Raw genomic sequence first — 23,088 nt, forward strand, 5'->3', positions numbered from 1 at the left:
ACACTTTTGAACTTCTCTTCAGAATTCATCCACTCCCTCTAGCTGGAATTGCAAGTGGAAGTGCCCAACTAACTGTGAAGGAAGGCAAATCGCAGCTGGGGTTTTCCATTCTTCCTGCAGCATCTTTAACTCCAGGTGAATCAAGTCCCAAGTTGTGGAAAACAAATGTGGAGAATGTGCCCTTTTTAGCAGACATTTTCTACTAGCACAATGTAAGACTATCTTAACAGAAGTCTCACTGGGCCTGAGCTCTCCTGTTGTTGCACTTAAGAATATTGTTTGCCCAGAAGTCCAGAAATGCACTTCTTGTTTTCCCTATTAGAAGAGCACCCCTTTCAAATCAATGTTTAAAAAAGAAATGGGAACAGCTAAACATTAAATGAAAAGGCAGAAAAGGGCCTCAGACAGAGGAACAAGCCCATCCTTTTTTATTGCTGCACAGCACTGAACAAATTTAAAAGATCAGTTTGAAGACATGAAGTTAAAAATTAAGTTTTTGCAGACTGTAGGTGGGATGTGGATAACACTCTAATTGAGCTCAGAGGACATTGGTTTTATACTTCATTCTGCAATATTCAAATGAAACAAGAAGATGAACTCTGAATTTGACCTCACTATTCTGAAGATTACTCATCTGCTTCAAGACAGACATGCTTCCAACACCTTGCTGAGTTTGACTTTGTGGTCACTCAAAACACTGGACCAGTCTACGAAGCAGTGCCAGGTAAATAAAAAAAACATGTAGAATAAGAACTGTGTCAATTAGCATGACAAAATTACAAATTCATTGCAAAGTAAGGTGAGTTTTTAAATTAAAGGCAATTAACTCAAGAAGTTGAAGAAAATCCTTAATAAATGATCTCTTAGCCAAACTACAGTTTAAGTATACTGGGAGTAAAACAGGGAGTCAATTAAAAAAATTGATTACAAAGGTCAGCTCAAGAACTGTTAAGCAGGTCATCCCTGCTCATTATCACAGTATAATCCAGTTTTGAACATTCTGTTTGGCAAATTAATTACCAATTAAACAAGACAGGAAGTCAGTCCGTATCTTCAGCTACAGAAATTCCTTCCTTTTTTTCTAGCTTGGATACCTGCAAGTAAAAAAAGAAACCAATTCAGTAGCAAAAATAAGCTTCTTCTTCCATCAACACCTCCTACCGGTTGTAAAAGAGACACACAAAGATAAGGTTTTTATGAAGTGGATAAATCTTTTGGTTTGACCAAATGCAGCTAATCTTGTGGTGTAACACCTGAAAAAGCAGAAGACAGCCTGCAGATATCTCATCCTTGCAGGCAGATGTGCCAGCTTTCTTCTGAGCTGCATCACAGTTCCTTCCAATTATGGCAGCTATTAAAATCCCAGTGAATATTTTGGCACCTGGAAGTGCATCATTTGTGCTCTGACCACAAACCCTTTATTCAGCTCTAAGGCAGAAGCTACAGACAGCACTGCCAGAGCTCCTAGGGACCCCCTCAGCCAGGTAAAGCTGAATGACATGAAGACTCCAAGAGCAAATCTGGTAATTCCCAGCAAATGCTATGATCTTGAATTCCTTTTACCCCTGTTCCTTCTGCAGCAAATGCAAAGGGAATTTTGCACTAAAAGTGAGTGGATAACTAAACTGGCTTGACTACACTACAGACATCCAAAGCAGAAAAGTACTTTCTACAAATCCAACAGATTTCTCTATCATTAGCCCTCCAAATTGTTTCCATTCACAAATGAGCTCGAGCTGTAACATGACTCTCCTACAGGAAAACCTGGCATTGCCTAACTAAAGGTGGGTTTTATGTCAAGTTTAAGCCATATTTTCAGAGTCTTGCTACTATGCCAGAAAAATCTTAAGTGCAGATTGAGTCCCAGAAGCAGAATCATCAGTGGGACTCTGTCCTAAAGAGTGATTCTCTTCAGAATTACAATTGTGCTGAACATCTACAGCAAGAAGAAACTCTTCCTGTATTCCTTTTCTTGAATAGGGCAGATTTGACTCAAACCACTGCAAATTATTGTTTTCCAGTCTTACAAAGAGCTGCAGGAGTTATCAGTTCAGGTTACTCTTATCTATACAATAAAATTTTCCCCAAACTTGCCTCCCAGTTTCCAGGAATAAATTGCAATGGCCACTACCCTTGCAGAGCACAACTGCTCTGAGAGCACAACAAATCTAGTTAGAGAATGTAACAATACCTGCATCATTAAAAGATCTTAATCACATTTACTGTAAGCATAAAATAATTACATTTTGGTCCAGACCCTACAAACATCTTGCCTGACTCCCACTGAGACCAAAATAACTTTTGTCCTGGACTTCAGTGGAAAAAAGTCCAATTTGATGTAAAAAATTCCCCACTATACATATTTTACAATAAAGTACTGCACATGGTAGCTTTTATCCCAGGTTTCAAGGTAGTAAAATACTATTACAACATGTCTGGCATTTCACAGTTGAAGGTGAATGTTTATTACATGTATAAACATATTCTTAAAAGCAACTGGGGTATAAAATCTCTGGCAGAAAAAAACTTCAAGGTGCTAAAATTCTTCACCCCAGCATTTGTGCCATAAAAGAGGCATTAAAAATAAGCTTGAAAGGGTGGCTAAAAACTATAAAAAGTTAAGCATGCTTCCAATAATTGCCTGGGCCCCTCCCCATCTCAGTGCTCAAACTGAGCATGGTACCATTACTGCTGCTGTGTTTGAGCAAACATGAATTTGTGAGTCAGCTAACTTGAGATTCAAAAAAGGAATTGTTGCAGAAGCAGCTGGGAGAAGCACTCACAGTGAATTACTGCCTCTTACACTGGCTTTCCCCACGCTGATGTAGGTCAAGTCTTAATTCTGCAATAAAGCATATCCCTTCAGACAGGTCCTGCACTGAAACCAAAACACAAAAGCTTGTTTCTCCCATTAGCACAGGACTTCATGAGTCTGGGTACACCTATTACTTTCCCTCCTCAGTACATGTATTCTTTTATTTTTTCTTGTTCTTGTTTTCATAGCAGTATGACAAAAAAGAACCTAAACAGCCTACACTGAAATCAGGGGATTTAACCTCACAGCTGTGTGAAAAGAACAATCACAGTTATTTCTGTAATAACTGCTACCCTAAATGTTAGTTTTCTTTTTACTGGAGATTCACTGGAACCAGGCTTTGAATAATTTAAATACAAAATCATTCCAGAAGCAGAAGGCATTTACCTGTTTGTCTATACACCTGAACTGCCAGGACCACGAGGTGTTGTAGAGGAAAGGCCTCAGGTCAAAGCGGTTGTCATCTGGACTGTAGTTCTCAGCGTGGTAGGAAGGAGTGAGGGTGGTCATTTTGTGCCTGTTGACTGAATACATCCTGAAGAAGTGCTTAACCTTGGATGCCACCTGGTGTACAAAGAACGTAGCTTTTAACCAGATGAAGTTTCTTAGTACTTTAATTTAAAATTTGAGAGGAGCACAGTATTTTGGAGACAGTTTTCTACTTTTACATGGTCTAGGTATTCTTTCAAAGCAAGAGCCATTTTTTGTCTCAGAACACATAAACAAAGGCTTCAAGAGTAGTTGGTCATCTGTATTTCAGAGAACAATTTTCCCTGAGGTATAATTCTGAAGTAATTGTTTTCAAATTACCCAATTAACAATTGTTTTAACAATTTGCAGCACAAGACAACAAGCTCCATTTAAGAGATGCAGGCCAGCTTTTGTAGCATATTCTGCTGCACCTGTAGAATAATCTCTAAACACAAAATAATGAAACTATTACTTTCAGTTAAAAGGAACCTGGCCTTTCTCCAAACATACTCTATTTTGGCAAAAGCATTAAAGTATTTGATTTTTTTTTCTCTTTGGTATATTACCTCTCTTGGAGTACAAATTTCCTTCCATATATTAAGCAGCTTACAGAACATACTGTATGGTCCAGCCTTTGCAATTTTCCTTAATTTCCCATAGATTGAGAGCTCTGCATATGTCATCCCCATATCTGTCTGAAAACACACACAGAAAGTCAAGGAAAATCTTAAATATGCAAATTTTAATTAATACTTTAATGGAGCAATTAAAATAACCCTGTTAAATCAAAGAAATACCAAAATTATACTGTCAATGTCAAAAAGACATAGTAATAATATCAGCAGAAATAAAAAAACCCACTGGAATCTCTCCAAATTGGGGGATTGGAGGCCACAGATGTAGTTTTATCAGTCCTCTCCTTTGCTAAGAGAAGCATGTGGGGAGAAGAGTGCTTTGCCACCAGGCATTTTCATAGCAGTAAGGCCCTGACTTTCTCTTGTTATTAAAAAAAACCATAAAACAAACTGCGTTTTACAACACCCATCCTTCTAAGTGTCCAAACATCTAAAATAATTAAAAAATGTTAATTTGCTGTTTTGGAAACTATTGTCAACACAGATAGGGCAGGTGTGAGGAACTAATGCCTTGTGGGCAGCTTTAAGGTGGGTTATAAACACGCCTGTCAGTAAGCATGGTTACATATAAGAGTAAACAACAGCTATGGGACAAACCCCAGATTTTGGGGTAAGGCTTAAAGCATTTTAAAGGCACTGCCCATTATTACCTCATCAGTCTGAGCCACTTGTCCATCCACCAGGGGCTCCAACTCTGCAGTGGGTGGAGCTGACATTATACTGTAAGGGAGAGGGAAAAGGAAAAGCATGGATTCCATGCAGTCTCATGAGTGTTGGTTTGTTAAAAAAGTGCTTCATCCAAAAAATGAAGCACCTGGCTCAGACAGTTCCTCCAGTGGAATGAACAAACACCAGTCACTGAATCACTGCTCACCTCCTGAGGGCCATGAGCTGGAAGTTTTCAATGCAGTACTGAATGAAATTCTTCAAATCAGTCTTGCTGATGCCACCAATGGGGTTGATATCAGCACTGGAGCAGTCGTACTTGGTCAAGTAACCACGGAGACTGAGCAAAAAACAGGAAATTTTATACAGCAACAGTTAATAATAATGTTACTGCAGCATAATATATAACCCTTGACACTACAGATAATTTATATGTAGCATGAAGAAAGGGAGAAACAGACTGCAGATTAGTAACGTATTTATACCTAAAGGGCAACATATTTAACTGCAGCAGGGCTATCCTAAAGCCCGGAAATTTCCAGAAGATGATACTTTAAACAATCACAAAGCACTGCAAAACTATCCATGCTGAGGCAATATGTGCAAAACAATTAAAATACTGTGCTAATTAAAACAATAAATCTCACAACACCCACACAACCAGCACACAGTACTCTCACAGCTTTAGAGGTTACCACTCCCACAGTCTCAAAGGGATTGCTTTAATCTTCAAATATTAGCTCTAGTAACAGTACCCCAGATTTTAAGGTCTGCTTTTTCAGCTCAAAGTTCACATCTTCATTCCTAATACAGTAATTGAAAATTCAACAAATTGGGAAGTTAGCCTAGTGAATGCACAGGTAAGCTCTACTGAAAACAGCATTTTATGGGAAAGCTGTAGCAATACTTTGGCTAAACCTCTGAAAAATACACAATTCCCCATTCAAGCTGATTTACCTATTTTCATTAATTTCACTGTTACCTGTGCATTCTTAGGTTGTTACCTCTTCTGAGTAATAATCTACAGAGATATTTGGTAGAGTTACAGGAAACGACAGCGACCTGTTCCACATGGGTGTGGATTCCCAATTTTCACCAACCTTTCATCCACATTGGCTGATCCCAGCACTAGCAGTCCCCCTGGCATCCCACGAACCCACAGTGTGAGCTGAGCAAACAGGTAGGCAAGGACCATTCTTATTCTAGCCTGCAAAGCAAAATTAAAAGGAAAGCAAAATTTACATAGCAGAGTGACTTCTCCCCAGTCACTTTTATTAATCAATTGTCTAAACAAGCTCATGAAGAAAAAACGTGGGCAGGGTAAGCGTGACTGCAAGAAGGATAGTCTTGTGGAGAAATTGCTGAACAGTCAGGAAATTCAGGTTCAGTATCTGCTACTGCCACAGACTGAGGAAGTTTCTCCTGGCCAACTGCAAACTGGGGAGTAGCTGCCATTTGCTACCTCTGTTAGCACTAACAAGGATCCATGATGGATGAAGCATGCAGATAAACCATATCCTTTTATAGAGTAAATAAACCCCTCTAGTCTAACAGAAAACATTTGTAAAAAGTTTACATTGCTTTTGTGCCCATTCTGAAACTCATCTTTTTCTAAGGATGGCAGCAATGCCAAACCACCCTGGGATCCAGCCTCCAGATCCAGCAGCAATTGTTGGGGATGCTAAGCAAGTATCCACACTCCTCTGTGACTTAAACCTCTCCTGTTGCCAAAAAGCTGACAAAGAATTCAATGTTTGCTTGCAGAGCAAACAGCTGGATTTCTCCAGTAACAGAGAGAGAAAGATCAAGTCCTCAAATTAAGAAAAACTATCAAACAGGATAACCAACACTCAGAACTAAAGCAGAGTTGCTGATTAGGTTGGAAAACCAAAAAAAAAAATCAAACCAAAACCCACAGAACCAAAAGAGTGTGACCTGATTCAGCCTACAGGACACACACCTGCACATTCTGGAGTGCCAGGCTCTCTCTGCTGCTCCCTCCATAGACAGAAAACTGGGGAGTTCGACCTGTCACCACACTGAAGATCCCCACAACAGCTTTCACAGCCGCATCGATGTTCAGGTTGATGTGGTAGCTGAGAAGAATTCAAGCACAAGTGACTCAGCCAGCACAATCTGACCACACAAAACAGAAAAAAACCACCAAAAATCCACCCATCAAATGATGTTTTAAAGCTGCTAAAATCTCAGATCTGGTAGGAAGAAACTTAGGAAAAAATAACACTTTTCAGAGTCTTTTTCCAAAATTCCATGTCCTCTGCCAAACACTTCTAAGTTTGCATCACTTTAACATTTTAGTAATAACATCTGTAGCATTCCTACTTAACCCACCTCCTATTCCTCTCTTATTTTTTCTCCTTTTTGAGTTTGAATGTTTATGATGTAAGTCTTTGCCAGAACATGATGTTTTTTTCCCACCACTTCTGAGCTTGTACCTGCCTATTTGCTCAGCCAGCAGTTTGGCCCTGTTGCAGGAATCCTGGGAAGAGTTCTCACTAGCCATGTAGCACGTGGTGAGCACACGCTTGCAGAATTCCCGAGGATCCTCAGGGATGTAGGTCTCATCATTCACAATCCTGCGTGCATCAGCCAGCACATCTGCATCTGAGGACAGAGTAGAAGAAACAGAACAGGAGTGGAAATTATTGTGCTCCTCCCTTTGCAGGATATGCAAATATCTTGTACATCCCTTGTATTCCAATTAAGCTTTAGAGTGCCCATGACAAATAAGACGACTACATCTTACTTCCCAAAAAAATTTTCATCTATCAAATGAAAGAATTACTGATTTTGCTTCTGATTTTGAGCACAGAAATTTTAAATCCCTTAGGTCTACTGAAGAATTTTCATACAAAACACAATCCAGTATGTACAAAGACTTAGCTAAAAGCATGAAGTCTGCTTAAAGCCAGAACTTAAAGAACTTAAATCATTCCTAACCATGCTTTGTAGTGCTACTTTTAATAGAAGGGGAAAATTCTCAGAATAAACTGAAGACTACATCAGCCATCATTTGAACAAGAGTCTTGTTCTAAACTAGTCTGAGTTCCACATCCAATTCTCAAACCCAAAATGGAAACTATTATGCCAATTCAGAGAATCTGAATTTGGACACACATTTTCACTGGAATTTCTGAAGAGATACAGAGGACTACATTAGAGCGACACAAAAAAGGTCTGCCATTAATAAGCTCTTGCAGCTACTGCACCCAGCTAATATTAACTTATCCATAACCATTAGTAAACACAGCTGGCCAGACACACAGATCTACTTACTGCCATTCTTGACTGCCAGGCAAACCTGGTGACACATGGAATACACTATGCAAGCTGTAGCAGAGCTGTCAATTCCACCACTCAGAGGTAGGAGAAATCCTGCCTTGAAAACAGAGCAAGGAAGAGGTTCCACATAGCAAAATTAGGAAAAAAATACATATTGTACCACTCAAAAACACGCTCCTGTAGAATGACAGGCATTTTCAAGGCTTCATATTGTTCAAGGTTTATATTCTACTGGGGAAAAAGAGAACAAACCACCCAGAGCAAATAATTTGAAACTCTCATCAACTGGGTAACCAAACAAGTAGTCAGTGTAAAACCCTTTGCCTAGGAAAAATTCCAGTTGTCTTTACCCTCTAGTAAGACAGAAATGCTAATAAAAAGGATTACATTTTTCATATATACTTTACTATTACACTGAATGACTACTTCATGTCACTCTGCTGCACTCAAGAAAGCAAAATTCCTAAGAAGAGGGAGCACAGAGCATATTGAAGTCACACTGGGAATACCATTTTTAAGTCTGAATGAGCTACCAGTGAAAAACTCAAACTTTGCACGTTGGACTAACATCAGTTTGGGTTACCAGCAGCAGAGGAAAACAATTTGGATTGTGCCTGTGGCACAAAAGAAGCTGTGTATGCCAAGGGAAAAACAAACCCCATTGTTCTTACCTGTTTGCTGCGCCTTAAATAGTCCCAGAGCCAACATGCAGGTCCAAGACTGAAATTACAGAACATGATTGTTTTAAGAAGGTTAGGGAATAACACCTAAGCAAGTCAACATATTTACTGTGGTCTTCCAATGAGAGATTTCTTTAACTTAAATCTGAACAACATCTTATGTTTATCTCTTTCTTTGAGTTTGGGTTTTTTTGGAGGGTTTGTTTTTTTTGGGTTTTTTTGGGTTTTTTTTTTTTTTAAATCAAAATAATTTTCAAGCAAGAGATTCAGCATTTGATTACCTGATCTCCTCCTCAGGACTGTGGTGTCTCCACTGGATTGGCATACAAGTAGGAACAGCTAAATCACCAGGACACGACAGAGCAAAGTTCACTTTTACCCTGGGATAAGGATTCACTTTACTTGCCTAAGCAATAGTACAGAAGAATTCAGAAGACACCAATTTTAACATAGTTTAAAAAAAAATCAGCTCTCTAAGACACTGTGAAAATCAAGACATGCAAATACTTCTTACATCCAGTAACTATTCAAACTTGGGACAGTTTACAAAGACAAAGAGTTCTTACTGCCAAGTTACGAGATGAAATCTCTGCTCTGTAACTTCGAACATCCTCCAGGTCCAGAGTGGCAACCAGCACCTCCTGTGGAAAGGCTTTTAACATTAGATCACTCTACACAAACAGATAAACAGTGCTTGGCAAAAGATTCAGCATCAGCCGTGGCAAAGGAAAAGGTAAGAAATGTTACTGGGGAAAGAGATGGAGCTTGCACATAATGTGAGGAAAGCTAGATGACAAATCTATTTTCTGAAATCAAAGTGAAACCTTGTGTCCACAAAACTGGGTCATAATTAGCACATTGCAGTATTTGCCCTCTCTTCCTTTAAATACAGGAATCTCAATTAACAGAGTCTCTCCTCCTCATGGTGATTACATACAGAAATGTTTTCATGAAGTTCTTCCACTGTGACAGTTCTTCCTTCACAAAAGCAGGAGAGCTACTGTAGGTAATCTGACTAGGAAAACACTTGGATCTAGTGTGAATAACATTATTAAAATACACCCTTTTTAGTCTAGAGATGTGGACCTAGATCTGGAATGTTTGGGAAGTGTTGAGCATAAGTGTCCCAGCAGCTAAGGGTGAATACATTACCACATCATCGAGTGAGAACTGGGATCCTTGCACAACTGTTTCTCCATTCATGGAAATCATTGCACAGCCATCATAATACAGACGATCACCATCACAGCCCTTCTGGTTTGCTAAAATATATATTCCACCATTCTGCCAGGAGAAACAAACATGCAGGGAAGAGAAAAAAAAAAACCAAACAAAAAGCTGTTCAGAATGTAGCACCTGACAGGATGTTAAAAATCAAAACGTTTCTCTGCTCCTGCCCTTCTTACAAATTTCCTCTCCCTTTACATTGTGAATGATTTATGGCTGGGATTCCCTCTTTACAGGACTCTCTTAGTAGCAAGAGTCATTCCCTCAACCCAAACAGAGAGAGCTGCGCTTCTAAATTGAAATTCTGAGTTCAGACTGAGGTTGGGAAAAGCAGGAAGGTGATGACAGAAGCTGTGTTTGGATATCAGAGGAGAGAGCAGATACTGTTAAATATAAGCAAAGCCAGTTAAATTACAATGACAAAGCAGCTTTTTCACAGTGTAATGTACACTCACTGCTTTATTTTTGTCCACATCACTGTTAGATAGGATTACAGACCAAATAATAAGTGTCTTCTCGTTTTTCAAACACACAGAACTTTCCAATAGAAAAGCACACACCTTTGCTGTGGCAGAATTCACCAGATCCACCCGGGCATGAGCCTTCCGCAGCACGTGGTGACTCCCAGAAGAGTTGGTGAAAATTTCCACGCCATCAAGTCCCATCTCAATGTGAGGGCTGTCAAAGCAAAAGGCACAAAAATAAATCACTACTGTGCTGTGGAAACTGCAAATGTCATTAAAAATCACTGACAAACAGAAACATTTATGTCACTGTCAGTTTTCTGCACGTCTTAGCTCAAACAAGGATAGGGCTTTCAAAAATATCTGTTTCCTTGCATTGCCCAACTCTTCTGTCAAAGACCAGCAGTGGCAGCAGAGATCAGGAGGGCTTTTGCTCAGTCTGCTCTAAATAAAATGCCTTTTGCTCTATAGAAGGCCAGATCTCAAAGAAAGAGAGAACACCATCACCTTGGCCTGAAAGAGCAACATGGATATACACTGCAAAGTCAGTTGTCCCATTTTCCTTGTCTCTTAGTAAACCCAAAAACAGAACAACAAGGAGAAGATTTTTACTGCTTTTTTTCTTTTTCCAATGTAATAAAAAAGAAATACTAAAAAAAAAACAAAACAAAAAAACCAACAAAAAAAAAAAACCAACAAAAAAAAAAATCACATCTTCAACACACCACATTGTCTGCAGTTACAAGGAAATTAATGTAACCAGGAGATTTGGAAAAGTATCAGGAATGTGAGCACAAGAGTTACCTGTCATTTATTTCCTTAGATCACTCTTTTCATTCTGCTTCTTTCTGGTATTTCTCCCCTACCTTCTTGTTTCAAGTTGATTTAGTTTAACAACCAACATTTCTTTGCCATCCTGCACCTAGCCTAATGAGGTCTTTCCCATGATGTATTTATTGCTCCTAATTATATTTTATCTTACTGGTAGAAAGATAAACTACACAGAAGAATAATAAGCAGATCTCTTCAAACATTTATATTTCTGGCAGCTCCAGGGTATGTTTTGGATTACTTCTCCTTTACCTGTTTGGTGCCCAGAGTTCTTCACATATTTCTGCCCCTAGGCAGGTATCTTTGGTTGCTAGCACTGCATCCCCAAAAGGAACAGTTTCCTGAGGAAAAACAAGAGCATTCTTACACACACGCAGTAGAACAAGCTGTTCAATTCACAAACTTGAACTACGAATCTTAAGAAAATACAAAAATTGAATGCTTACTTATGTGAAATTAGTGACACAGTATCAATCACATTATACCTTCTTACATTTTGATTAAAAAAAATTTCTGAAATGCAAATTTCTGGACAGATTGAAATTTTGTATTTTAATTTCAGTAGTATTCAGATCTAATGCTTTGCTTAAGAACAGGATTTAATCTACAAAACAGAGACTGTCTGTTGCTAGAAATCACACTCATGCTTTAGTGTGAATTAACAAAAATTATAGATTCTTCTGAACAAATAAGGTTTAAATGATTTTTAATTTAATTTTTTTTAACCTAAAAACACATACTCAGTTCTAGTCTCAAGCACAGATAAACTCAGTACTAAAATTGTGCAAAATATGGCAATCAGCGTTCTGTATATACAAACAACTGATGCAGATTCAAAATTTTGCTCTCATTTAATGCAACTTAGAACCACCACTAAAACAAATGAATCTACAACAGGACTGGCAGCAGAATTTTGGAGACTACAGTTTTTAATTGCTAAATCTGGAAGATGCTAAATTAAAAAAAAAAAAAACCAAAAAAACAGCTTACCTGTCCAGTCACTTCCTGCATTATCCTGGGCAGAAAATATTCCTCCACATGCCTAAATCAAGTTTACAGATTGTGAACACATCATTACATCAATCACAGCACAAAAACTGGTTCTTGTCTCACCTTCTAACTAACTATGGTTAAAGAAACCATATTGAAGTTGTACAGGGCTGTTGTGTTTAAAAAAATAAAAAAAACCCTCATATTTTCTGTGGAATTAATCAGAAATGCTAACATTTTAAGATAGCCGTGGCTGCAAACAGAAAGCTGTGTTTTTTAACACAATTCCTAGAGTTGCCAGAATACCTTGCTTTGCTCCATGGGGTAAACCATCTAAGTTCCCTGTAGTTTCCTGCATTTGCCAGTGATATTTTTGGTCTGATCAGAAGAATCTTCCTTAAATAAAAACAGAAAAACTGAGTTAACACATGATGTACAGCCAAACAAGCTATATATGAACACTGATTAAGAACAACTTCTTCTTTCCTTTTATAATGTAACATTTTTGAAGTTTCTTGCAGCTCAAGGAGTTTTCAGAACTTTTCCAGAAAGCAGTGGGAATTTAGTTTCCACAAATCAGAAAAGGAAAAATAGATAATGAGAAACCTTAGCTGTCTCTCTCAAATTTAGCAAATAGGAAGACAAATCCATTACTCTAAGTAGCACTGAAGAATCTTGCTTGGAAGCCGAACTGGTGTCTAAAAAGATAATGTGTTACCTCACAAAACACATCAAGAACTACTTACTTATTTAAAAAGATCACTCGACAATTGTAGCGAACATTTCTGTGCAGAACAGGCCTGTGAAAATAAAAACCAAAATTAGTAGTGACTACACTCACTAAATGAAATTATAAAAAGCTACAGAATCTACTTCACTGCAAAATCTATTCGTAAGACCTCACTGGAGAGAATCAAGCAAAGCAATATATGAAGTTTTAACTTCTAATTTTTTAGTTAAAGTAGTAGTTTGAAAAAATCGGAGTTACTAACTGTGCTGTCAATCTCACATATATCAACTACTACCTGAGCTTTAGGAACATGAGCTGATTCACCATGGCTGGGCCAGGTTACTTAATGAAATGTGACCTCCTGTGATACTGCCAACCCAGTTCAAAATCAAACTAGCTTTACACAATTATATCAATACTAACATGTTAACTTTACAGGTATAATTTATCACCTTTCCGTGTCAGCACAAGGCTTACAATGGCTTCAGTGAGCAGTGCAGTTCCCAAGATATGTCTGACAGTTTGGTGCAGAGCCCTCACTATCCAGAGCATGGCACAAGCAGCATTCCCTAAGGACTTATCCCTTTATCACAGGTTTGCAAAAAAAAAAAAAAAACCAAACAAACTTACATTCCCACATCACAGATAATATCTTGAGTAGCTGGAGACTCCAAGAGCTTTTCCAGAACTTGAAACGAATGCAAGAGTGTGTCTGACTCATAATAGTGATCTGAGCAGCCATAACCACTGTGTATAGAAACAAGGAGAAATCAAAAATCCAGCCAGATTAGCACCAGAGCCATAGAACCAAAACTACTTCAGACAGGGAGCATTTCACCCACATAAGTAATTTATATAGAAAATTAAGAAGCAGTGCTGCCAGTACCATCCCTATTTACAGCGTTCTATATCACTCCATGATATTCCTTCCAGGACAGCAGCCTGGGCCCAAGCAGAAATCAACACACTACAGTTCCCCTGAAGGAAAACTCACTGAAATAGGTTAAAAATCATCGCTACCAGTCAGGTTTCCAAGACAAGAGACCCAATCCTGTGCTCACAACTACAGTGCTCTCCTTTGCACCGACGGCCGCATGCTCCAAGTACGGCTCTGGGCACTGCAGCACCTCGGGGCTGATGCTCTTCCTGACTGTTCTTCCACAGTTAACGGGAATCGCAGCAAACCCAGCGCCAGCAAAGCGCCCTTACCAGATTTCGAGCTCTGGCCCAAGCCGGTACCGGGCTCCTTTGCTCTTGGCGATGTCGATACCTGGAAGAGTTGGGAGCGCAGTGCGTGAAACAGGCACGGTCTGCGCCGCCCCGCTCGCCGCAGGAGGGAAGGAGGGAAGGAAAGAGGGAGCGGAAGAGGCTTCCTGATGGCCGGGGGCAGCCAGCCATCTCGGCACTCACTTCTGAAAATCCTCTCCAGGTTGCCCTCAAAGTCCAGAGCCCACTGGTTGAGGGCGCAGGTGGCCACGGTCACTGCCCGGCCCATGGCGGCCCCGCCGCTTTCCCCGCTGCTTCCGGGGCGGCGCCGGGCCGGGCCGGGCTGCCGGTCCCTCCTCCCAGCCCCTGCTCCGGCACTCCTCCCGGTCCCTCCTCCGGACCCTGCTGCGCCACTCCTCCCGGTCCCTCATCCGGTGCCCGTAGCAGCTCCTGCCCCGTCAGTGCATCCAGCCCCGGCTTCAGCCGGTGTCCGTCCGCGCTGTGGCTCCTCCGGCGCCGTGCGCTGCCGCACAGCTTTACGCGCTTCCCGCAGTTTTATCTCCCCAGAGCCCTGAGTAACGGGAGCGCAGCCTTAGCCCGTTTCTTAACCCTGCAGCTTCTTTTAAGAAGTGTCCCTCAAGCCGAGTTCAGAGTGCGGGAGCTCAAGGTAACTGGAACAGGGTGCGACCTTCCGTGTGTCTCATTTCAGCATCATGCCGGCAGCCTTCAGGGTGCTGACCCCAGAGAGGCTGACTTCTTCAAAGTCCAATCTCCTCTCTTATGTCCCTCGTCACATATTTGGCTGCTGTGTGCCACCTTATACATTTTAACTCCTTTCTGTACTAGAATCAGAATTATTTAGGTTGGAAAAGGCCTGCAAGATCACTGAGTCCAACCACTAATCCAGCACTGCCAAGCACACCACTAAAGCATGTCCCCAAGTGCCACATGCACATGGCTTTTACCTCCAGCAATGGTGACTCCACCACCGCTCTGGGCAGGCTGTTCCAATGCCTGCCAACACTTTCCATGAAGAAACCTTTAATGTCCAATCTAAACAAGCCTTGGCACAATTTGAGGCTATTTCCTCTTCTCTTGTCATTTGGGGGAGAGCATACAGGCTATGGCCTCCCTTCAGGGAGTTGTAGAGTGTAAGAGCCCCTCCTTGAGCCTTCTTTTCTCCAGGCTGAGACCTCCATTCCCCCAGATCCTGCCCCAGATCCATTCCCTTCTCTGGACACACTCCAGCAACTCTGTCTTGGATTAAGGTGCCCAAAACTGACCCCACAATTCAAGGTCTCAGAGGTGCCCAGAAGAGGGGGATGGTCACTGCGCTGGTCCTGCTGGCCACACTACTGCTGACACATGCCAGGATGCCATTGTCCTTCTTGGCTACCTGTTCACACCCAGGCTCGTGCGTTGGGACAGGTTGCCCAGGAGGAGGTGGGTGCAGAGGGTACGGCCAGGCTCAGTCCGTGCCCAGATGATGGATCGGGCTCGCCGTGGTGAGGCACACAGAGCCGGGACGTCGGTCCATAGTTCCGATTGTAGGATGATGATCTTTAGCCTAAGAAGTGTTTGATCAGAATGAAAGAAAGCTACAGTGCGTGTTCCACAGAGAGAGTTAGGTGGTGCCGAGTAAATCATTCTCCATTCCCACTGATTTTTTAACTTAGATAGGATTGTATCTTGTTTTCTATGGTGTAAATGACATATATGGAGCAAGGACTCTGGGCAGAAGTATCCAGTTGACAAGGTCCCGTACTGACAATGTTACAGCAGTATCAATTTCTCAAATTAAAATATACAGTTAAGTTACAAAGGTTTAGGACTATGTGGTGAACCTTTTTTTTTCCCTTTTACATCTACATGTAAGTAATAAGCAATTTAGTATCTATGCATCTTAAAAGAAATTTCCAGTTAGCAAGAAGTTTAATGGATTACTTCAATATCTTTTTTGATTATGTTTTCCTGAATTTGCATAAGTTCATGGGGAATTAATTGGTGAAATTTTTTTGCTTCCTGTCCTCCACCCCTAAATTTTGTGTCTGAAGTCTATATAATAGATTTCAGTAACTTTTATTTGTGATTCTCTTGTAGAGGCATAATAATTGCTGAGAACCAGCTGGAGTAATAGGATTCATATTTTCTTTCCTACAGGACATAATGACAGCCCATCAGGAGAAAAAACTTGCTGAAGAAAGAAAACACCAAAACATGCAAAATGATACTAAAGCATCTCAAGGCCAGTGGGGAAGAGCATGGTGAGAGAAGCCAGTGACCCCAAGTAGTCCTTGTACTTCCAACTGCTTCATTCTTACTCTTAGAGATTCTGTATTTCTTTTAAACTTCCTTCTGTTAATAACAGATTTTTGTGTTGCCCTGCTCTGGAAAGTTCATGGGTAATTTGCCGTAGCAACAGGTGCTGAAGAAGAGTTCTTCAAGTTTTTTAAGGCAGAGAGTTTGCCAGACAGTTTGGGTTAAAACACACTCCTTGCAAAAAAGAAAAGCAGATCATAAAAATTGGTAAAATTTCTGGTTTCTTCAAGGAAATAAATATTTTCTGAGGTTTGGAAAATAGGCATTCTGGCATCTGTGGCATTCCCAGTTGACAAGTTCTGCTGTAGCAATATTTATAACTCATGTCCCAGTTACCTAAGAGTTGGGCAGGTATGAGTAGGGCATTGTACTGCAGCTGGGAACAGCAACAGTGGCACAGAAAATTCAACGTATGGCTGTCCAAGGTCTGTATTTTCCAAGTTTCCAAGCTTTGCATAATGTTCTTGGGATTCCATTATCACTTCCAACTGAATGGCACCAGTTAGAGCCGTGATTGCCATCAAAAAATGTGAAGTCTGTAATAATAATCTGGTTTTTGGAGGGGAGATTTTATTTAATCTCTTGCTCTGATTAACTAGCATAGTTTTAGAGCAGTTTGTGGCAAAGAATGGTCCTTGCTGAGTTTTTCGTGGCTGTTTGACTCCCCAGACATGTCTGTGCCCTGAACACATTTTCAGTTTTCATCCAGTTAAATCTAGAAGGTGCACTGAAAAAATTGTCTGATGTAACTCATCTGTCTGAAACCCGGGGAGACAAAATGCTCTGTTTTGGATTACAGGGAGGTGGACTGGTTTTCCTTGGCAAGCATCCTTTTCCTGCTGATGTTTGCACCACTGATTGTGTATTACTTCATCATGTCCTGTGCCCAGTACCAGTGCTCTCTGACTGATCCTCTCCTGGACTTGCTGACAGGGAATAAGCATCTGTCTGACATCTGGAACAGGACTCCCATGCTGACCTATAGGGCTGCTGCCATTTATTCCCTTTGGGTCGCTTTCCAGGTACGTTATTGAGTTATGATCTGGATGCAGTGTCTGGTTTCTCCCACAGCTCTTGGATGAATCCTTTTACACAAAAGATGGTGGAATGTTCCACTGGCATTTACTCTTTGGTGCTTCACAATTTCCTAGGTGTTTTGGAATCCAAATGAAGCCTAGGTACTTGGAAAATAAGTATAATGGGAATATACAGAAATATTCCTTGTGTGATATATTCCTTAATAAGGTTTTTAAGAAAAAGCAGCTATATAACAACAATACCCATTTGTTTTAAATTAATACACAAGAAATAAATCAAAATAAAAGGACGAGAATCTGAATGTAGTTACCAACTGTCCTGCCTCCCCCCCAAAAAAGGATGACAGCCTTACATGAAATACATCTTTAGAGCTGTAGAGTAGCTTAGATGTATTACTAGTCTAAAAGCACAACAGCTTTTCCTTTTTTGGCTTACCCAATACTTGCTAGAAACTTAAGATAAATATTATATTTGGTATATGTATGTGAAGGATAGTGTTTTGAGGGGTTTTGTCTTGTCTGTGTTTACCGTGAATACATTCTCTCTCTTTTAGGTGTTTTTGTACATGTCTATTCCTGATTTCTGCCATAAATTTCTCCCTGGATATGTGGGAGGTGTACAAGAAGGTGCTGTCACCCCTGCTGGTAAGGTCTGCTTTGGAATACATGCACACCATGCAATCTTCTGAAATTATACTATTTCTGTTCTTTAATGACCCACATGTAACCAGAGGAAACGTGGACATAAATGCTCTAGCCTTCCTCACATGTTCAGTTCAAACAAAACTAGAAAGCAATCTAGGTCATCTTTTAGAATAAGTTATAGCATTTCTATCTCTTGTAATTAATAAAACTGTTGGTATGTAGGCACCACACCAGCAATGGAAAAGTACTGGTTGATAGTTTTGGCACTTAAAATTGTCAGTGGACTATTGCTGGTATTTAACAAGATAGTTTTACCTGCTCAAGCTCCATTAACCCAAGGGACTTGGACAAAATGTGTCCAAGTGATGTGAAGTGTTACTGGTGGCTTGTTACTCTAGGCAGTTGTGGGAAAAGTCTAAATTCAGCTTTGTGAGGAGAAAAACTCAGCATAATAAAGCCTAATGGGTGCAGTAGAGTCTAATGGAACTTTCAGGAAATTGCCTCGAGGTATTTAATTGGGCGATGAGGAGAGAGAGGTCATTTCATGAGCACTTGTTTGAGCTTCTGTATATTCTGCGCATACCCATATTAATTAAAAGCTTTATTAATGCAGGGTCACTAACACTCCATTTTTTCTTCATATTTTAGGTGTCGTGAATAAATATGAAATAAATGGACTTCAGGCCTGGATCATTACCCATGTGCTTTGGTTTGCCAATGCTTCTTGCTTCCACTTCTTCTCACCTACCATCATTTTTGACAACTGGATTCCTCTCCTGTGGTGTGCCAATATCTTGGGATATGCAGTGTCCACCTTTGCAATGATCAAAGGCTACTTTTTCCCTACCAATGCAAAAGACTGGTATGTGGATTTTAGGAGTGAGAGAATACTAGGTAACAGAGATTAAAATTGTTAAATAAAAATCAGGTATATAAATTGTATGAAAGAGTATATTTCACTGGCACAGAGAGCTAAGCCAGCGTATGGCAGTGGTTCATTGCTTCACCACCACCATCCCCTATGTTTCATGCTGCACACCATGGGTCTGGCAGCCTCAATGTCACAGATACACCCATCCTAAAAATAGTTAGACTGTTCAGAAGTGTTACCAAGAGTAAACTCAGGCACCTCTGAAATTCTACAATTTATGTCTATTAATGCAATGCTTTGGTTGGGTCAGTTTGTGTTACCTTGCACAATGTTACATGGTTTTATGGTTTTTATTATCAGTGCATCAAATTAATCTGAATTGTGTAGTCAGAGTAGCAATTACCTGTATTTGTATGTAACTGTACGCATTTCTAATTTTTTTTACAGCAAAATTACTGGCAACTTCTTTTATGACTACATGATGGGGATTGAATTTAACCCTCGAATAGGGAAGTGGTTTGATTTCAAGCTGTTCTTCAATGGGCGCCCTGGGATTGTGGCCTGGACTCTAATCAACCTTTCCTTTGCTGCCAAACAACAGGAGCTGTACGGTGAAGTGACAAACTCCATGATCCTTGTCAATGTCCTCCAGGTAAATTCTGAGGAGGAAATTAAGAAACAAGTTTGGAAATAAGCTGGTATGAAAGTAAGAAAAAAACCTACTTCCATGGAAATGAAGCTGAGGCATTGTTTCCTGGCCTGAAACAAGCTCATTCAGTGATGGGACTTCTTTGGATTTATTCCCTGATCTTTGTAAATGGAAGCCTGCTCAATAGAAGATCTGTCCCTCCTCTTTGTAACCTTGTGAATGTAAGCTGAAGAGAGATCACGGTCAGTTGTGAGCTCACTTCCCAAGTGTTTGTCCTTGAGTTGTATACTTGCCTCAGTCATCCCATTATTGCTTTATCTGTCTAGAGAGATAGATATTGTGTATCCAGGTGGGTTTTATTTATGTGATAGTTCTTAACCGAGTTCAGAAATGTCTGGTTTTGAAGTGCTAACGTGAAAACACCAATGAATTTTGAGATCATATCACAAGCCAGCACAGACATTAAGCTGATGTTGTTAAACAGGGTAACTGGTGACAGTGCTCCGTTATTAATGTGAAATTATTCTGTTGCAGGGTATTTATGTTCTGGACTTCTTTTGGAATGAAGCCTGGTACTTGAAAACCATTGATATCTGCCATGATCATTTTGGATGGTATTTGGGCTGGGGTGACTGTGTTTGGTTGCCTTACCTCTATACTTTGCAGGTAAATATGTGTACACTGTGTATTTGGGCTAACAGGAGTGAAACTTTGCAGAAACATTCTTTCTAGCAGTTCAATTTGTACCTGAAATGTTTCTATGTAGTCCCACTGTTGAGAAATTATAGCAACATTCTTTGTAACAATTCTGTAGGAAGGCTTCCTGTCCCTGCATGGATTTGACATCTTTTCCTCTCCTGCCTTTTTTTTGTGCCTGTTTCTGTCATTGACAATTGTGTCTACATACTTTGCTACATCCTTTGAGTTTCCTTTCTTTTTATTCCTGCTTCTTGGGGGTCTTTTGGTTAGTGGTGGTTTGTTTGGGTTTTGTTCCTTGGGTTTTTCCTTCTGTCCAGTTTGCATCCTTGCAACTTTTCTCTTCTTGTTTCACGAAGAAGTGCAATTTTGGAGAGAGAAAGAGAGCAGGAAACTCTAGGATGCAGAGTTTTCTGAAAGTTTTGTGCAGTTTTACTATTGCAGTAGATTTTTCTACTTCCTTCTTCTAGTCTGTTGAGGATCACTGTAGTCAAGGAAGTAGTCTGGCATGCTGAGCCTCTGTTGGAAGTAAATGGCTGATTGTTTTTGTGCTCCCCAGGGTCTGTACTTGGTTTACCATCCCGTCCAGCTGTGCACAGCTTATGCCGTGGGGGTCTTGATGTTGGGCTTGCTGGGTTATTACATCTTCAGAATGACCAACCACCAGAAGGACCTGTTCCGTCGCACCAATGGCAACTGCAGGATCTGGGGGAAGAAGCCAGAGTACATTGAGTGCTCCTACATGTCTGTGGATGGCACCAAGTACTACAGCAAGCTGATGACCTCAGGATTTTGGGGCTGGGCACGTCATTTCAACTACACGGGGGACCTGATGGGCTCGCTGGCCTATTGCCTGGCTTGTGGCTTTGAGCACATGCTGCCTTACTTCTACATCATTTACATGACCATTCTGCTGACCCACCGCTGCATTAGGGACGAGCACCGTTGCAGCAGCAAGTATGGGAAGGACTGGAAGTGCTACACTGCTGTAGTGCCCTACCGGCTCCTACCTGGGATATTTTAAGGCTAATACAGGGGAAAGAAAAAAGAAGAAACGTGAGGACATAGCATGATTAAAGTAACTGAAGTGAGGCGCTGAACTGCCCCATTTTTTAAAAAGACTTTTAATTGGAATACCCCTCTGAATCACCCCATTTCCAAATTAACTTGGAGTTTAAGAAAAGATGCATGTATTGAGACTCCTGAGAAATCCCAAAGCTGGGAGGTGGCCTTACCCTTGATGGTAGCAAGGCTCTGGAAGCAGTTTGCAGTGCTTCAGGAGAGACAAAAAGAGTTCTGTCATCTCTTTAGGAAAAAAGTTTTCTGATGCAGCTGCTGGTGGCCATCAGAACCTACAATTGAGAACAGCTGCAAAGGAGGTTTGGTTGTTGGTTGCTTGTCAAGAGATGAACAGTGGAAATACTGAACTGAAGAAATTGGTCTGAAATAATTGTTACAATCTAAAACAAAAGTGAAAACTGTCATAAATTAGTGCTATTTTCAGCACCTGACAATAGGGAACATGACCAACTGAGTATTATTTTGCTACTGAAACCAGACTTTGTGAAGCTACTGAGCTGAGCTGCTTGGGCTGGAGTAGAGTTACTTTTTTTCCTAGTAGCTGGTGTGGGCATAGTTTTGGATTTGAGCTGAGACAATGTTGGTAACACAGGGATGTTGTCACTATTCTTGAGCAGTGTTTACACAGCATCTAGGCTTTTTTTGCATCTCACCCCACCCGCCAGGTAGTGGGCTGGGTGAGCACAAGGAGCTGGGAGGGGACATGGGCAGGACAACTGACCCCAACTAACCCAAGGAATATCCCAGGCCATATGGCATTGTGCTCAGCACAAAAAGCTGGAGGAAGAAGGAAGTGAGGGATGTCAGGAGTGATGGTAATTGTCATTTCAAGTCACCATTACATGTTATGGAGCCCTGCAATCCTGGAGATGTCTGAAGATCTACCTGCAGATGGCAAGTGGGGAGTAGATCCCTTATTTTGCTTTGTTTTTGTGCAGTTTTTCCTTTACCTATTAAACTGTGTTTATCTCAACCCGTGAATTCTCTCCCTTTCCTGATTCCCTTCCCCATCCCACTGTGGGGGAGGGAGCGAAGAGCTGTGTGGGGCTGTGTGGCATTCAAATTCATCCTTTGCCCAGGATTTTTCTCCTGGGAAGCTGAGAACCCTCAGAGAAAAAGGAAAACAACAATCGTCTCATTTGTTTCTCCTCTGTTTTGCTCATGTGGAATGTGTTTGGAGATCATTTACGAACAGGTGATTGTTTCACTGGTTTCTGGTGTGAGTGATCCACTCACTGGCTAATCAGTGCCAAGGTGTGTCTGAATTCTAGAAAAAAGCATGAATTTTCATTTTATCTTTTTAAAATTGTGAACATATCCTTTCTCTATTCTTTAGTACAGTTTAGTTTAGTATATTTTAATAAAATATACTAAATTAAAATAATAAATTAGCCATATGAGAACACGTAGTGAAATTCGTACTTCCTTCCTTTGTCTGACGTCAACCCAAACACAATAGTGGAAGGCTGAGTCTGGGAGGAATCCTGAGACGTTCGGAATTTCAGTACCTGGTCGCCCACTCAGCATCACATGTCCCTGAATATCAAAGCCAGCCATTTACCCTAGGAAAACAAACTCACCAAGGCAGGTTCCTGGTGTCAGTTTGCAGCAGGAGCTTGAGAGACTCAAAGAAGCCCGATTTGGAGGTGGTGGCAACTTGAGTCAGCATTGGATCCTGCACGGTTTGGAATATCAGCAGGCAGATATGCACTCCAAGCCACAGACCCCTGAAAACAAATCCCGCCCCTTTTCCCTGAGAAAAAAAAGTCAGCA

At 40.8% G+C, this 23,088-nt stretch overlaps 2 protein-coding genes across 2 annotated transcripts; one reads left to right on the top strand and one right to left on the bottom strand.

Moving 5' to 3' along the window:
• Positions 1–411: 411 nt before the first annotated feature.
• Positions 412–14,355, bottom strand: NADSYN1 (NAD synthetase 1). The gene is made up of 21 exons (XM_041459197.1): positions 14,223–14,355; positions 14,022–14,082; positions 13,443–13,559; positions 12,829–12,882; positions 12,389–12,478; positions 12,083–12,134; positions 11,345–11,433; positions 10,358–10,475; positions 9,723–9,854; positions 9,137–9,211; positions 8,852–8,976; positions 8,562–8,610; positions 7,885–7,987; positions 7,044–7,212; positions 6,548–6,683; positions 5,688–5,794; positions 4,796–4,927; positions 4,572–4,641; positions 3,853–3,981; positions 3,203–3,379; positions 412–1,094 (listed from the first exon to the last, which is right to left on the bottom strand). The coding sequence occupies exons 1-21, from the start codon at positions 14,305–14,307 to the stop codon at positions 1,041–1,043; spliced, it is 2,124 nt and encodes a 707-aa protein (XP_041315131.1). The 5' UTR covers positions 14,308–14,355; the 3' UTR covers positions 412–1,040.
• A 1,821-nt stretch (positions 14,356–16,176) lies between these two features.
• DHCR7 (7-dehydrocholesterol reductase) lies at positions 16,177–22,288 on the top strand. The gene is made up of 7 exons (XM_041459206.1): positions 16,177–16,282; positions 17,137–17,359; positions 17,929–18,019; positions 18,668–18,881; positions 19,338–19,542; positions 20,074–20,205; positions 20,795–22,288. Exons 1-7 carry the CDS (start codon positions 16,185–16,187, stop codon positions 21,257–21,259), a joined length of 1,428 nt encoding a protein of 475 aa, XP_041315140.1. The 5' UTR covers positions 16,177–16,184; the 3' UTR covers positions 21,260–22,288.
• The last annotated feature ends 800 nt before the right edge of the window (positions 22,289–23,088 follow it).

This window comes from Pyrgilauda ruficollis, unplaced genomic scaffold, assembly GCF_017590135.1.
Source record: "Pyrgilauda ruficollis isolate IOZ18807 unplaced genomic scaffold, ASM1759013v1 scaffold132, whole genome shotgun sequence".
Taxonomy (NCBI): domain Eukaryota; kingdom Metazoa; phylum Chordata; class Aves; order Passeriformes; family Passeridae; genus Pyrgilauda; species Pyrgilauda ruficollis.

What these genes read in the sequence shown, in the direction of transcription:
- DHCR7 (XM_041459206.1), top strand. Translation starts at nt 16,185, where the DNA reads ATGACAGCCCATCAGGAGAAAAAACTTGCTGAAGAAAGAAAACACCAA. An exon ending in GGCCAGTGGGGAAGAGCATG is followed by an intron (nt 16,283 to 17,136) that starts GTGAGAGAAGCC and finishes TTTGGATTACAG; the next exon opens with GGAGGTGGACTGGTTTTCCT. An exon ending in CCTACCAATGCAAAAGACTG is followed by an intron (nt 18,882 to 19,337) that starts GTATGTGGATTT and finishes TTTTTTTTACAG; the next exon opens with CAAAATTACTGGCAACTTCT.
- NADSYN1 (XM_041459197.1), bottom strand. Translation starts at nt 14,307, where the DNA reads ATGGGCCGGGCAGTGACCGTGGCCACCTGCGCCCTCAACCAGTGGGCT. An exon ending in CCTGGAGAGGATTTTCAGAA is followed by an intron (nt 14,083 to 14,222) that starts GTGAGTGCCGAG and finishes CAACTCTTCCAG; the next exon opens with GTATCGACATCGCCAAGAGC. An exon ending in AAGTGGCTCAGACTGATGAG is followed by an intron (nt 3,982 to 4,571) that starts GTAATAATGGGC and finishes GTGTGTTTTCAG; the next exon opens with ACAGATATGGGGATGACATA.